The 15,000-nt window shown below is 36.7% G+C and overlaps 1 protein-coding gene across 1 annotated transcript in view; it reads left to right on the top strand.

Moving 5' to 3' along the window:
* The window catches only part of LOC144959275 (ficolin-1-like), a 13,054-nt gene extending 5,993 nt beyond the window's left edge, over positions 1-7,061 (top strand). The window contains exon 3 of the mRNA XM_078891818.1: positions 3,719-7,061. Within this exon, the coding sequence (XP_078747944.1) occupies positions 3,719-4,111 (393 nt within the window). The 3' untranslated portion in view covers positions 4,112-7,061. The remainder of the gene's footprint in view (positions 1-3,718) is intronic.
* The last annotated feature ends 7,939 nt before the right edge of the window (positions 7,062-15,000 follow it).

The raw sequence follows: 15,000 nt of genomic DNA, 5'->3' as shown, positions 1-15,000 counted from the left end.
TTCTAGCCAGCTTGAAGAATAAAAGTAATGATTTTCTTTGTTTAGAACCAAGATGGCCGCCGTTGCCGGGCGGCGTGACATCAGACTACTGAATCCAATTCTCACATAATATCATTTCGGCTTGGACAAGCAATTGCAATAATGTATTTCAGAATAATGGATTTTCTGTCTCCGCTATTTGTCACGGATGCTTTGTTAATGTGATGAAATGACTGCATCATCAATTTTGATGTAGGTGACAATAATATGAGTAACTAAACACTTTCGATTAAAAAGAGTGTTTTTAAAGGAATCCATACTGGTGTAGAAAAAAAATATTTAAAAAATTGAGCTTTATATAGTGCAATATCCACTAAATATGCTCAAAGCGCTTTACAAGGGGTCCCTGTTAGGCGATATTACAATTTTTCGGACAAAGACAACGCTGTTAACGGCCAGGTACTCATTTTACTCCTGAGTACGGTGAGAGAATGTGAGTAAAGAGCCTTTACCAAGGACTCAACTATGCGCCGAGCGCGAGGCTCGAACCCAGGACCTTCCGATCCTAAAGCGAGTGTCATACCACTCGACCACATAGCCGCACAAGAAGAATTTTTTTTAAAATTGATTATATGAGGATGGTCTCATTTGTTGTCAATGTTTCAATGTTTTTTGAGGGGTTTTTTTTTTGTAAAGCATCATCCCCGGCACCTGTGCCTGTATAAAGCGGAAAACGTATTTTCTTTCCTACAGAAGAGGGTTTATATTGCATTTGCCTATAGTTTCGCTATGGCCCGATGTTCAAATCTTTCTTTATTTTAGTAAGAGGGTTAAAACAGCAATGCCCTTCGGGCTTAATTGACACGGATACAAAGCCGCTTCTGAACGTAGCCATCGTTAACTTATAGCCTGACACTGACCAAAAAATGACGTCAAAATGCCAGTCTTTGGCCACAAAAGAAAATGAATCTTGAGTTGAATTCAATAGTTCAACCAATGGGACCACTTGTTTCCATGAGCACTACTAACGACAACTCACTAGGCGGTGCAAAAACCGAATAATGACGTCAAAATGCCAGTCTTTTTGGGTTTCAGTGTGAGGCTATAACTAAACGATGGCTACGTTCTGACTCTCTCTTAAAGGTCTATATAATACTCTTCAACAGTCGTAACGTCACTTCCTTCCTAATGACGCATGGTAACTTAGTAACACTGGCTCTAAACTATCAGAACAATGGCGGACGCCCGTATGAAATATTTCTCCGGCGAGCATAAAAGTGTATCAAGAGGAAAAAAACCCATAAATTTGATCATGTTTTGACTTTTACACATTCTTATCACAAGGCATATGAAAAGTTATAGCCAGCATGAAGACTATAAAGTAATGATTTTCTTTGTTTAGAACCAAGATGGCCGCCGTTGCCGGCGGCGTGACATCAGACTACTGAATCCAATTGTCGCCCGATATCTATCATCAGTATAAATATTTTTGCTGAAAATTGAATTTAAACCCTACAGTAAAATAATAATAATATAATAATAATAATAATAATAATAATAATAATATAATAATAATAATAATATATATAATAAAATAATAATATAATAATAATAATAATAATAATATAATATAATAATAATAATAATAATAATAATAATATAATAATAATAAATAATAATAATAATAATAATAATAATAATAATAATAATAATAATAATAATAATATAATAATAATAATAATAATAATAATAATAATAATAATAAATAATAATAATAAAATAATGCTGAAAATGAATCGTATAACTGAATCATGACTCAAAGCGCTTAATTTACAAATTACTTTGACTGAAACACACTCACTTACTCACACACAAAACACAAAACACAAAACAAACACACACACACACACAAACCAAACAAACACAAACCAGACGCATTTCTTGCTTCTCATATCATTAACTAAAATCGAAACAACATAAGTAAATTCATCCCATTGAAAATGATAGCAGTTGTCTTATCGAAATGTGTAACCTCTATCGGAAAATTGAAGTCGAAGTCTAAACGTCATTTTTAATATTCGGGAATGCTGGGTAAATGGCATGAAATATTACGGCACCGAGTAATACGGGGGTGGGGGGGGGGGGGGAGAAATAGATAGATAGGTAGATAGATAGATAGATAGTAATAGTAGAAGATAGAAGAGAGAGAAGAGAGAGAGAGAGAGAGAGAGAGAGAGAGAAGAGAGAGAGAGGGGGGGGATTTGTTTTGTTGGTAGAAAGGAATTTTCGATAGACTGCTTCCTATCCAAAAGGTAACAAACAACCGTATCATTCGTTTGAGAAGCCCGTCAATACTCTTGATTTAAAGTCTGTATGGGTTGAAATAACAAACCCCCCTTTTATATAGCGCAATATCCACTAAACGTGCTCAAAGCGCTTTACAAGGGGTCCCTGGCCAACAGCAACATTTAACATGTAGGATGGGATATGACGCCTTTTAGGCGATATTACATTTTTTTTCGGACAGAGACAACGCTGTTAACGGCCAGGTACTCATTTTACACCTGAGTACGGTGAGAGAATGTGAGTGAAGAGCCTTCTCCAAGAACTCAACTATGAGCCGAGCGAGGCTCGAACCCTGGACCTTCCGATCCGAAAGCGAGTGTCATACCACTTGACCACATAGCCGCACAACCAACCGGATAAACAATAGTGAAGATTATGTCTTTACCCTACATGACCCGATAATCAAGTTCCAGTCATTCATTCCAATTTTCTTCCTTCTTTTGAAATGAAATTGTGACTGAACAACTCATTAATATTGTATTAGTCTAAATTAATGAACTGGCACTGTAAATTTGATCACTTTTATATGTTCTCCTGTTTATTTTTGTTACTTGATTTTTGTATTTATAACGGATCTAAATTGATTGAGCTCTGTAGTTATATAATCACTGTTTAACAAAGGACTTGGCAAATATTTTTCTATCAGATTGTGAAAGGATAAGTTGTAATAAATATGAAATTGTTTGATTTCTTATTCTTGCTGACTGTATCGGCATTAATCCTGTTGTTAGTAAATTGCGAAAATTTGAATATTTCACATTTTGACCACGATCCTAATACGTCATTATGTGACGTAACAGATAGAATAAAAAAAAAGCTGTTCACAAGAAGTAGGCAAATCGCGTGGTATCGTTGAATGTGCGGGGTATTGTTGGTTGAATACTTCATGCAATGGAGCAAGTCTGGACGAAAATGGTAAATGCTTCCTTCACAAACATTGTCCTGAGATCACCGGGTGTTCAGTAGAGAACACAAATCACCATTTCTGGAAAAAGCTGTGTGTGCATGGAATATGGTCTGTCACAACTCAATCATGCCAATGTGATGATGGATTTTATGGCCAGAATTGTAATCAAATATATTTTTCCAGTTGCTCTGATCTTATCACAGCAGGTTACAGCACTGGAAAATATCAAGTTTTTCTTTATCCAAACCAAGATGGTCTGAACCCCTTTTCTGTCTTGTGTCGGGTTGGTGCTAACAGGAAGAAGTCTTATTATACATATGTTAATTTGATGAACAGCATTGGCACGGAAAATCTGAATCTAACATGGCATGAATATGTACACGGGTTTCATTTTAGCGGAAAAAATAATTTTGTTGGGCTGGAAATCTGGCACAAACTTTCTAATGCCGGGTGCAACGAGTTAAGAATCACATTTGATCTAAACAGAGAACCAATTACAGAATTACTCGAAATTATTATGGTTTGAGAGTTTCCGGTAATGACACAAAATATGCGTTTACTTTTGAGACATCGGAAAATAAAACAACTCCTACTTTTGTAGGCATTGGTTATTTTGGAGACTGTTTGGGTCCAATCCAAAATGTATCATTTTCGACTTGGGACAATGACAATGATGGGAATTCTAGTGAAAACTGTGCAAAGAGAGCTGGGTCAGGCTGGTGGTATTCAGGATGTGATAACCCGTGTAACATGTTTGGCTACGGGTTAGAGTTCTTGGATGAGAAGCCAAAGCATCAGGTGTATTCTTTGATTGGACTCGACATGAAGAAATTATCTTCAGAGACGGGCCACTTTGCTATGTATCTTCGCTGTGACTAAAATGGGGACAAATAACCAGAACATGAAAATAAATTTGTCAAGATCTCCATTACTGATTTAGTTTCGTATACACATGGATGTCTTTATCTGCCCGTTAATCATGATGTGTTGTATTTATGCTCTTACTAAAACATATAATCGTAGGGCCACCCCCCCCCCCCCCCCCCCCACACACACACCTTACCTTAGGGATATTCACCACTATGTTTCTTCAAAGACCAGTTTCTTATGCACAAAAACCCCTTTTTGTGCTTTTGTAAGGTGTCGCCTATTTAGAGTTATTGCTCTATAAACGCAACAGTCACATGTGAAAAAAATCCTGACCATTTCAGAAATTGAGAATTTTCCATTATGGCATATCTATGTCTCCCAAGTGTTTCGTTGCGGAACAAATCCTTCAACAGGAGGACATTTTTTTTTCACCATATGAATTAAATAATACCTTTTTAAAAAAATTCAAAATGACTTGTTTTGAAAAAGAAAAATCAAGTGTCGTGTACAGGATTTATTGTCTTTGAAAGTTATTAAGTGCATTTATCTTTCTAATCCAAAACATTGTAAATATGATCATGGTTTGACTTTTACACATTCTGTTCACAAGACATATGAAAAGTTCTAGTTTAGAACCACGATGGCCGCCGTTGCTGGGCGACGTGACATCAGACTATTGAATCCAATTACAGCGCATTGAAAACATTGCAGCCCGTACTGTCACTAGAACTACTGTACAAGTACAAGCCAGACAATCGCTCATGAATCTTCATTGGTTGCCTGTTGTGGCACGAATTGATTATAGATAGTATTCACTTGGCTAAGAAGCTCACAACATTGCCATCCGGAAGTATAACGGACCAACACACAAAACTCGGCGTAACCCTGAACGTTTATAGTCTGGTTAAGACAGTTAATTTTTTTTTTTTAAATTGAGCTTTATATAGTGCAATATCCACTAAATGTGCTCAAAGCGCTTTACAAGAGGTCCCTGGTCAATAGCAACATTTAACATGTAGGACAGGACATGACGCCTGTTTTGCTATATTACAATTTTTCGGACAAAGACAACCCTGTTAACGGCCAGGTACTCATTTTACACCTGAGTACGGTGAAAGAATGTCTGAGCCTTTTCCAAGGACTCAACTATGCGCCGAGAGCGAGGCTCGAACCCAGGACCTTCCGATCCGAAAGCGAGTGTTATACCACGAGACCACATAGCCGCACAGTGAGAACTACTCGTAAACGTGGATGGCAAAATACAATAACAAAGACCAGAGTGACGTCAACTTCATTCTATCTATAAAATAGGATGCATTTGCCACCAAATTATCTCTCAAGAAAATAACGAAGAGCCTTCCTACCTTAAAGATTTTAACTTTTATTCACCTGGGCGGAATTTACGATCATCTAAGTCAGTGTCATTAAAATAAAAACAAAGTGAGGCAAAAAAAATATGGTGAATGATCTTTTAAATGTGCAGGGTCTCACATTTGGAACAGCCCTGCCCGAGGACATTAGATTTTTAGACTCAAAATACCATGTGACGTGACGGGAACGAAGAAGAAGAAGAAGACTCAAAATATTATTTTTAAAACACGTAAAATTGTACCTTTTTTCACAAATATTATAAGATTTGATCATGAGAAATAAAAAAAATATTGTGACATCATCATATTTTAATATATACTCAATTTGTTTATTGGGTTTTTAAACGATTACAACTCATAATTCAACTTATTATACAATTTCTATGTCTCTATTTAGTCCATGTTTTAACTATCTAGACGTGTGACACATTTTTCATTGTTTGTTTACAATACTTGCATATATTATGTAATGTAAATGTAGCTGCTCGAAGCTCAAAGAAATAATAATAATGTGAAATTGAATGTAAGCTTCAATTTAATTACAAAAAAAAACACAGATCAAATGAACGTTTCGGGTTTTCCCTTTATAAACAAAACAGGATGAATGAAACACTACAGACGAATGAGATAATGAGATATATGTATAGCTCTAGACCTCTCGCTAATATAATGTGTCTGTCATGTTTTCATTTTTTTACTCTCGAGATTTTATTGTAAAGCGCATAGAGCCTTTCACCGGGAATATGCTCTAAATAAGCGCAATTTATTGTTATAACTCAGCCAATTATTATTTTTTTACGTGAAATAAACGGCAAAAATGTATAAAATTATCTTTTATTTTCCATCATGCGAAAATCGCAATGTCCATAAAATGCTCACATAAAGATAGATCTAGAATGTTTCAAACCAATAGAAAAAAAATGAGAGAGGTCTTATTCCGAAATTTCCCCCATTAATCATCATAAAGTGCCAGGCCTGTTGCAGACATCGGCGATCATGTCCCTCTAGAAATAGGAGAGCTAACTTAGCGTTAGCTCTCCTATTTCTAGGATGTCCCTCCAACCATATCTGTCCTCAGATCTTCTCAATAGCTCGATTCCTGTACCTCCTTCACCAATCCATCCGTTCAGATTGGCAATGTAATCTATCCTCTGTCTCCCTCTTCTTTCCTTCCCAGCAACTTTGCCCGTAAGTACAATCTTTTCAATTCGGTTTTTTTCTGTAAATATGTCCGAGAAATTTTAACTGTCTTTTTCTGATGGTGTTTACCAAAGTTGGTCGAACTCCAATTTCTTTTAATACCTCCTCGTTATTTATTTTATCTTTCCATGAGATTCTAATACCAAATTTCGGATGCAGTTATTCTACGTTTACATTCTTTGTTAATCTTCCAATCATTAATACATATTTTGAAATAATTGAAGTCAAACCTCTCTGATTCCATTTTATATGAGCACGAGAGTTTGTGGGATATTTTTTTCCGAACAATTAAAATGTTACGTCAACATAAAAATAGTTGCTTTTATTTTGGGATGTCACGGACAATACTTATAGTACTTATAGAGGTCTTGTGATATAACACTCTTAGACTCCCGGCCTCTGATCTGCTCAATGTTCAGTTCTTTGAAAAAGACTTTCTCATTGCCTCTTCGTAGTCAGGTGAAGTCAGATGTATAATGAATATCTCGACCATATCAGTATATATATATATATATATATATATATATATATATATATATATATATGTGTGTGTGTGTGTGTGTGTGTGTGTGTGTGTGTGTAATAGAATGGCCATTCTATCTAATGTTATTTGATTTTGTACTCTAATACTCTTTACTTGAGTCATCTAAAACTACTTTGTTCTTCTGTATACTTAATAATTGCTACTTAAATATTTCATACAGCCATAACGTTAACGCCTTTGATTACTAATTACGGGCTAAACATTTACTCTTTAACTCTGCAATTCACTATGATTGATTTTGTAGCATAACTCTTTAGTTTAGACTTATTTGTTCCTTCATACATGTCCCATGTTATTTGCATAAATTTGTTTAAATCATTAAGATGCACACAACTCGATCGAGTTTACTCACTTCAATCTACACATCACTTTACCTGGACCACAAGATATGAAGTGAGTAGAAAAGTGCCAGAGGACAATAGAGAATAAAAATTTTTCGCGGCGGTGGTGGGGTTTGAACCTGCGACCTTATTGGTACAACAACTCCGCCTGGCAGGTGAGAGCGTGGCTCTACCGTGTGAGCTATCCACGAACACAAAAATATTCGTTTCAAACCCAAGTCATTTCTAGATCCCTCTCTCACCCACTTCTTGAGACCGCCGATTCGTTCGCACACCACCATCGCGAAGTAATTTTGACCAGCAGTTAAGCTTAATAGCCAATATTCTCAACACAAACATATAACATAGAAACGATTGAGACATTGAGTATGCTCCGGTGTATGGGGTGAATTTTTAATTCAGAAAAGTGAGTGGAGCAGGCACTTATGTTGGTAACAACAAGATATGAAGTGAGTAGAAAAGTGCCAGAGGACAATAGAGAATAAATTTTTTTTACCTGGACCAGTGACGTAGGTGCTTTCCCTGACGTCCGCGCTAAATCTATTTTTAACTGCTATAGCTAATGTTATGTGATTATTCTGCCATTGATTCTTTTCATTCATTCATTGATCCATTCATTGCTACACGCCTATAGAATACGATACAAAAGAATGATCTGTTCCATTGTTCCTAAATAAAGACTTCATCATTATACATCCTGGCCTTTGTTGTTTGATCGCCTCCACTACCCTGGAGTGGATGGGCTAGGACTCGGGTAGACTATGGTGTCTCCGGACTTGACTGTGGTGTGTGCTCTTCGCTCATGAAATCAACTCCCTACTTCTACTTCTGACACATGAAGTCATGCTACTATCACTAACAGTAGTACTAAACTGTCACTTCATTGTCTCGATCTATCTTCCTCACTTGAGCTCCACCGCCGCAGTTACAGTCTGAAACTCTTAAGTCGACCCCGGGACCGAATCCATCCACTCCCACGGCCTCTACACTCTGCCAATACTACTACTACCACTCGCCGGCATCAACTACCCGGTTGTCTCCATCAGTATCACACTCGCCGGCATCAACTACCCGGTTGTCTCTACTATCACACTCACCGGCATCAGCTACCCGGTTGTCTGACTCTATTACACACACACACACACACACACACACACACACACACATATATATATATATATATATATATATATATATATATATATATATATATATATATATATATATACATACAGACAACACTCCCATAAAAACAATCATAAAGGGGGCACCTTCAACAACAAGACTCAAATCGAGAAGACCTTTCCACTTAACAAAAATGGCAGACTTCAGTGTGGAGGAAAACTGGAGAGAAATGTGGAACAGGGAAACACCAAGAGAAGGAAATATCATAAAAGATCCAACTAAAAGAGTGCCTGCATTCCATAACGCCAGGAAAATCTGGGTTTCCTCAAATCGCTTCTTAACTGGACATGGCAGAACTGCATCAAATATGTGCAGATGGAAACTTGGAAACAGTGATACCTGCCGGAAATGTCAGGCAACCCCAGAGACCAGCGTTCACATTGTCCTCCACTGTCCAGTAACTAAACTTGAAGGTGGCTAAGGGACCAACCTTAGGGCGGAAAAAGACTTTAGAATGGGGTTGACGAAATGAATTTGGAGGCGTAGCCATACGCTACTACTACTACTAATCAGAGAATTGTTGTTTTATATCAGTGAAAAAAAAATAATTTTAGGATTATGTTCTCCAATGTGCATAACGTGACTTATGAAAATATTAAAATTCAGCTCCCAATCCTTTTACCAAGCAAATAAAGACAGAGATCGCCCTGTCATTTATTATTGTTATTCGTAGTTTTGTAAATCTTTGTGTCGTCTGCAAATAATTTACACGTAGATGTACATGGTTTATTTGATGTTTTTTTCCCCTTTATTTATGTTAGTCCTTTCCTCATCAACTAGGCAATGTTGATGGTTGGTTACATGGCTTTGTTGATAAACGTCTCGTTTACTAGTAAGTAAAAATAGCAACAGTGTGGAGCATTGAGACACAAGATACGTAAGAGTTCTTTTCTAGAGAGTAAGCAATTTTCCATCGGATGACGAGTGAAGGGATCGGGTTGATGAATATAACTGCATATAAATATAAGTTGTTTGACATGTGTTGAGACAATTCAATGTAGATAGTGATTTTATTCCATCGCGGTGAATATATCATTCTTTCGTGGATTTGCATTTATCAAGTGGGTTATTTTTATCACGACAAATTTTAATAACTCATGAGCTTGCGAGTGCGTTATTCCGCGATAAAACAAAAACGATTTTAATAAATCCAAACTTGTGAAAGAATATTTCATAACAAATAATTTGCTTCATTTTTCAATGAATTCAAGATATCTATAGGTAGGGATGATTAAAGCCTTGCCCATATGAAACCCCGGACGAAACGTGCAAATCTGGTACTTTTAATGTCAATTTTTTAAAAATGGTCATTAAAAAAAAAAGGCCTGTCTAGACACGAACCACGGAAATGGGATAAGAAATGAAATTCAAGATGTGTATCTACTTCTACGGGCATTTACGAGAAAATGTGATGCCTCAAAAATTTTGACATTAAATGAGACCATTCCGAATTTTTCAGTAATTTGTTTCCTAAACTAATCTAAAGGTCAAGACATTATAATTTGCCGACTATTTTTTGTTGTTTTGTGAACGCTTCTTCTAATTTTTGATATTATTGTTTTTGTACTGTGTATTAGTGGTGTAAACCAATCAAGGCACAACGAAATTGAAGGTAGCCTATTTATTAATTGTAATTGTAAATGTGTTCAAGCCATGTATGAATGAGAAGAAGATAATTCAGCTAGAATGAATAATTGTCAGTGAATTTTAATTGTTTTGGATGCAAGCCAGTAGTTACTTCAATTTGCGATTTGCATTTTTGTAAATGTTGCTACTCGAACCTTGAATAAATAAACGATAAATATATATTTTCGTGTATTTAATAGAAATTTACATTCAATTTCACTTTGTTATTCATTTGCATTTTTCTACATCTGCTTGAATGACAATTTGACCCCCAAAAAAATTATTTTTTTAATTAAAAAAAATAAGTTTAATTTAGAATTCATGCGGACTAAAAGATTATTTTTAATCGCCAAATGGCTGTCTTTGACACCATATTTTAAACCAATACAATGTGAGCAAATATATTATGTAATCGTTGAATATTTTTTTTATTCAACGCCTTCAAAGGATCATTCAATGACAACGTATTTACTAAGAAATGATAGGGTTTTCTAATGAGAGGGGTGATAAAATATACGATTCTTACACTCTTGTTTTTGGAATTCTGGACGTGTTTCCGACTACTACAGCGAGTGCGCGTGTTGGGAACAAAGTTCAAATTCCAAAAACGCAAGAATGTAAGAAATCATGATTCTACCCCTAATTAAAACTAAAACTATGCATGGCTTCAACAGTCGATGCCTTTCCATCATTACGGGAGATGACTACAAAGAAACCACAAAACTCCCCGAATTCGACCCGGTAGCTACTACTAGCTACAGTGATGAGCTGCAGGCTTCGCTTTGCGGCTTGCGGGGCATATCTTCCGCATTGACGCAGACCGCCTCCTGCGTCGAACTTTTATAACCTACTTGAAGTTGAAGAGCTCGTCAACTAGACCAGCAGGCACTCTACTACTACATGGGCTGGATTCTATGCCCATTGACGAATTTGAGACTCTAGCCAGTAACAGACGTGCTTGGTCCCGATATGTGGATTCCCGTGACACTTTTATGTTGATGTAGCATAAGCACCTTATTGGTGTCGTACTAATGGACAATGCAACTAATACATACAGTCCACCCCTTAATCGATTCCTATTTCGTCATCTTTGAATAAATGACATATTCAAAAGCATTTAAATTATACTTCTTTTGAAAGAATCACATTTTTAGTAAAATTTAACGATTTTTATAATCTGATGTCAAGTATTATTATTATAAATATCATTACGCGTTACTATTTAAGGAAGAATAATGCACAACATGTAACCCGTGGCCTCAATCTATATAACTGATAAAAAAGCCTTAGTTTTTATGTAGAGCAATATCCATTAAAAGTGCTTTGCTTGGGTGGGGTTCCTGACCTCCCATAGTGGGCAGGGAGGTACTTACTGTGTCTTCTATCGCCCTATATCTGTTTTCCAACTGGCTTTCTGTCTTTGTAATGGAATTAGATTACTTGGTTTTGTCCTGGCCCTGACCGGATACCCTTGGTGAGAGAGAAACAGTCAAATATATTATAGTTAGTTTTGGGAGATGATATTTTTTCCTTGTAAATCATCTTTCTGTTATGTAATGTATTATGTTTTGTTTACATATTATATATGATTTGTAAACATTTGAGTGTATTCCTCTTAGTGGTGACATGTCCTTGTGACTGGATAAGACTTTTAGGTGATCTCAAACTAAGTACTTCTTGGAATCTACATCTGTTCCCGATTTGATCCAATTCTCCTTTGTCTTACCTTTTCTAGGGTGCTTTAATTGTAATTCAAGAACTTTTTACTTTCCAATTTTCTTCCTATTTACTGGTGCTGATATGACCTGAATGTGTTGCAAGCGCCGTAAAACCCTTTAAAACAAAAATCAAAACAAAGTGCTCTACACGAGGTCCCAAGCCAATACTTAGTATAATAACGAGACAAGACGCTGTGAGGATCGCCACTATTCCATTGTATTGTTATTATTATTATTATTATTTTTTTTTTTTTTTTGACGGACAACACTGTTACGCCAGGTACTCATTTTACACTCAAGTTTTGTGAGACACTGTGAGTAAAGACTCTTTTTCAAGCGGTCATATTTGCGCCACCCAGACTTTGACTCGAGCAAGGGACATGCCCTCCTAAGGTGAACATCATACCACATGACCTTAAAAGATGCTGAAGGTTTGATTTATGGTTAAGAACACGAAAGGGCTGGATCTGACCTGTACTTATTTGCAGGTCTGATAACCCAAATTGTTACGGTCTCGTTGTTGTAATGGAAATATTCTCAAACCAACGCAAAATATTGATGTAAATAAAAATTTCAAAAATAAAAATAAAATTCCCTTTATTCATCCCATAGGGGAAATTATTCTCTAGGGTCTATTCCAAGGGGAGACTGGAATAACCAAGGCGTCAGCCGCCGCAGTGCAGTGCCGCAAATTGAGCTAGGGCGAGATGGCTTGCTCAAGGCCACACATCGCAGCGGCGGGTGATCGAACTCGGTACCTTTCGGGTACGAAGCAAAGACCGTACCGCTGAGCCACGCTGACCCCCCATATAACAGCAATGTTAAATCAAGGCCATAATTTCGGTCTGTCATCAGACCTGCAAATATGTACACATCGACTTGATCTTATATTATGTTATATCAAAGACAATATTGTTCAACAGTCATCACTGCCTGCAACATTCACACCTGAGTTGAAAGGGGTCCATCATTACCTGTAACATTCACACTTGAGTCGAGTCGGGTAAATCACTGACTGTAACATTCACACCTGAGTTGAGTGGGGTCTGTCACTGCCTGTAGCATTCACATCTGAGTTGATTGAGGTCCATCAATGAAACATTCACACCCGAGTCGAATGGAGTCCATCACTGTCTGTCTGTCGCAATCACACCTGACTTGAGTGGGGTTCATCACTGTCTGTAGCGTTTACACTTGAGTCGAGTTATCAATGCCTGTAGCATTTACACCTGAGTCGAGTGGGGTCCACCACTGCTTGTAACATTCACGCCTGACTTAATTAATTAATTAATTAATTAATAATAATAATAATAATAATAATAATAATAATAATAATAATAATAATAATAATAATAATAATAACAATAATAATAATAATAATAATAAGTTATTTATTTAGCGCTCAACTTCCACATGAGTGCTAAGCGGTGCTGTACAATATCAATTGTCATTCAAACATTACTTCTTTGACAATTTTGAGAATGCATATTATGAAGAAACAAACACATACACATGCACAAACTCAATCACAGATACATTTACATTCATACACGAACACACACACAAACACACACACACACACACTTACTTACACCAATATTACTCACTAGCAACTTATTCTAACGAAAGGTATTTGAATTGATGAATTACAAAACAAAACAAAAAATAATAAATAAATAAATAAATAAAAATGGGATCTGTCACTGTCTGAGCATCCATACCTGAGTTAATTGGGGCCCATCACTGTCAGTGGCATTCATAGATGAGTCGTCTGAGGTCCACCATTGTGTCTGTAGCATTCACACCGAAGTTGAGTGGGTTCCATCACTGCCTGTATGTAGCATTCACACTTGAGTATAGGTAATGTATAACATTGTTGTATCTCGCATGTGGATTTGTTAGACAGTTAGACTGTGATTTGGTTCTTTGATATCAAAGACTCGCTTTCGGATCGGAAGTACCTGGGTTCGAATCTCGCGCTCGCGCATAGTTGAGTCCTTGGAAAAGACTCTTTACTCACATTCTCTCACTGTGCTCAGGTGTACAATGAATACCTGGCGTTGTCTTTGTCCGAAAAATTGAAATTGTAATCCCGTCCTACATATTAAATGTTGCCGTTGGCCAGGGACCCCTTGTAAAGCGCTTTGAGCACATTTAGTGGATATTGCCCTATATAAAGCTCAATTGATTTTGATACCGTAAATAATTGAAAGGCACGGCTATTGTCATAGTTCAGGACTTGCCGACCAACATGTTTGCCTCCACATTTGCCTTCACAAAATGGCCAAAGTACACGAATTAAAGATGCAGCCGGGTCCTATAACGGCGCATAATGGACCAACCGCCTCCGGGTTCAAGATCAGGTTCAACTCGGACCGTTCTATTGATGACCAGATCAAAACTGAAAACCTGGCGATTGAGCGGAAATCGCATGTGCCTTCCGTTCATTACAGTTACAGTATGAGCAGTCGAAACAACCAAATTAATGTTCATCACGTCAACACCAAGAGAACGCAGTCCACCAAATTGTCAACAGCCATCTCATAGAACGCATCAAAATACGCTTCACAGCCCTGGGGGAAGAGTGTGTTTGTTGTTGTTGTTTTTTTGTTTGTTTTTTTTTTTGTTTTGTTTTTTTTTTGTTTTTTCACGCCGAGGACAGGCGACCAACAATCAATGACTCGATCTGTCGAATGATTGTAACCGATGTGTAATTATTTGCAGGTCATTGTGGTTTCATTGTTGTAATGGAAATCTAAATAAAAAATGATGCAAATTATTGTCCATCACAAAAATGTTAAACTAGGCCCATAATTGCGTTTGAATGTCATTTTTAGCTCTCAAATATATATGAGAATAATGAACTAGGAAATTTATTATATTGCACCCCAACGCTGGTAGTCTCTGTAAATTA

This window comes from Berghia stephanieae, chromosome 13 (genome assembly GCF_034508935.2).
Source record: "Berghia stephanieae isolate SIO BIC M18660-M18661 chromosome 13, UCSD_Bste_1.3, whole genome shotgun sequence".
Classification (NCBI taxonomy): Eukaryota; Metazoa; Mollusca; class Gastropoda; order Nudibranchia; family Aeolidiidae; genus Berghia; species Berghia stephanieae.
Note: the sequence above shows the minus strand (reverse complement) of the source record. Positions and strands in the feature narration are given on the sequence as shown.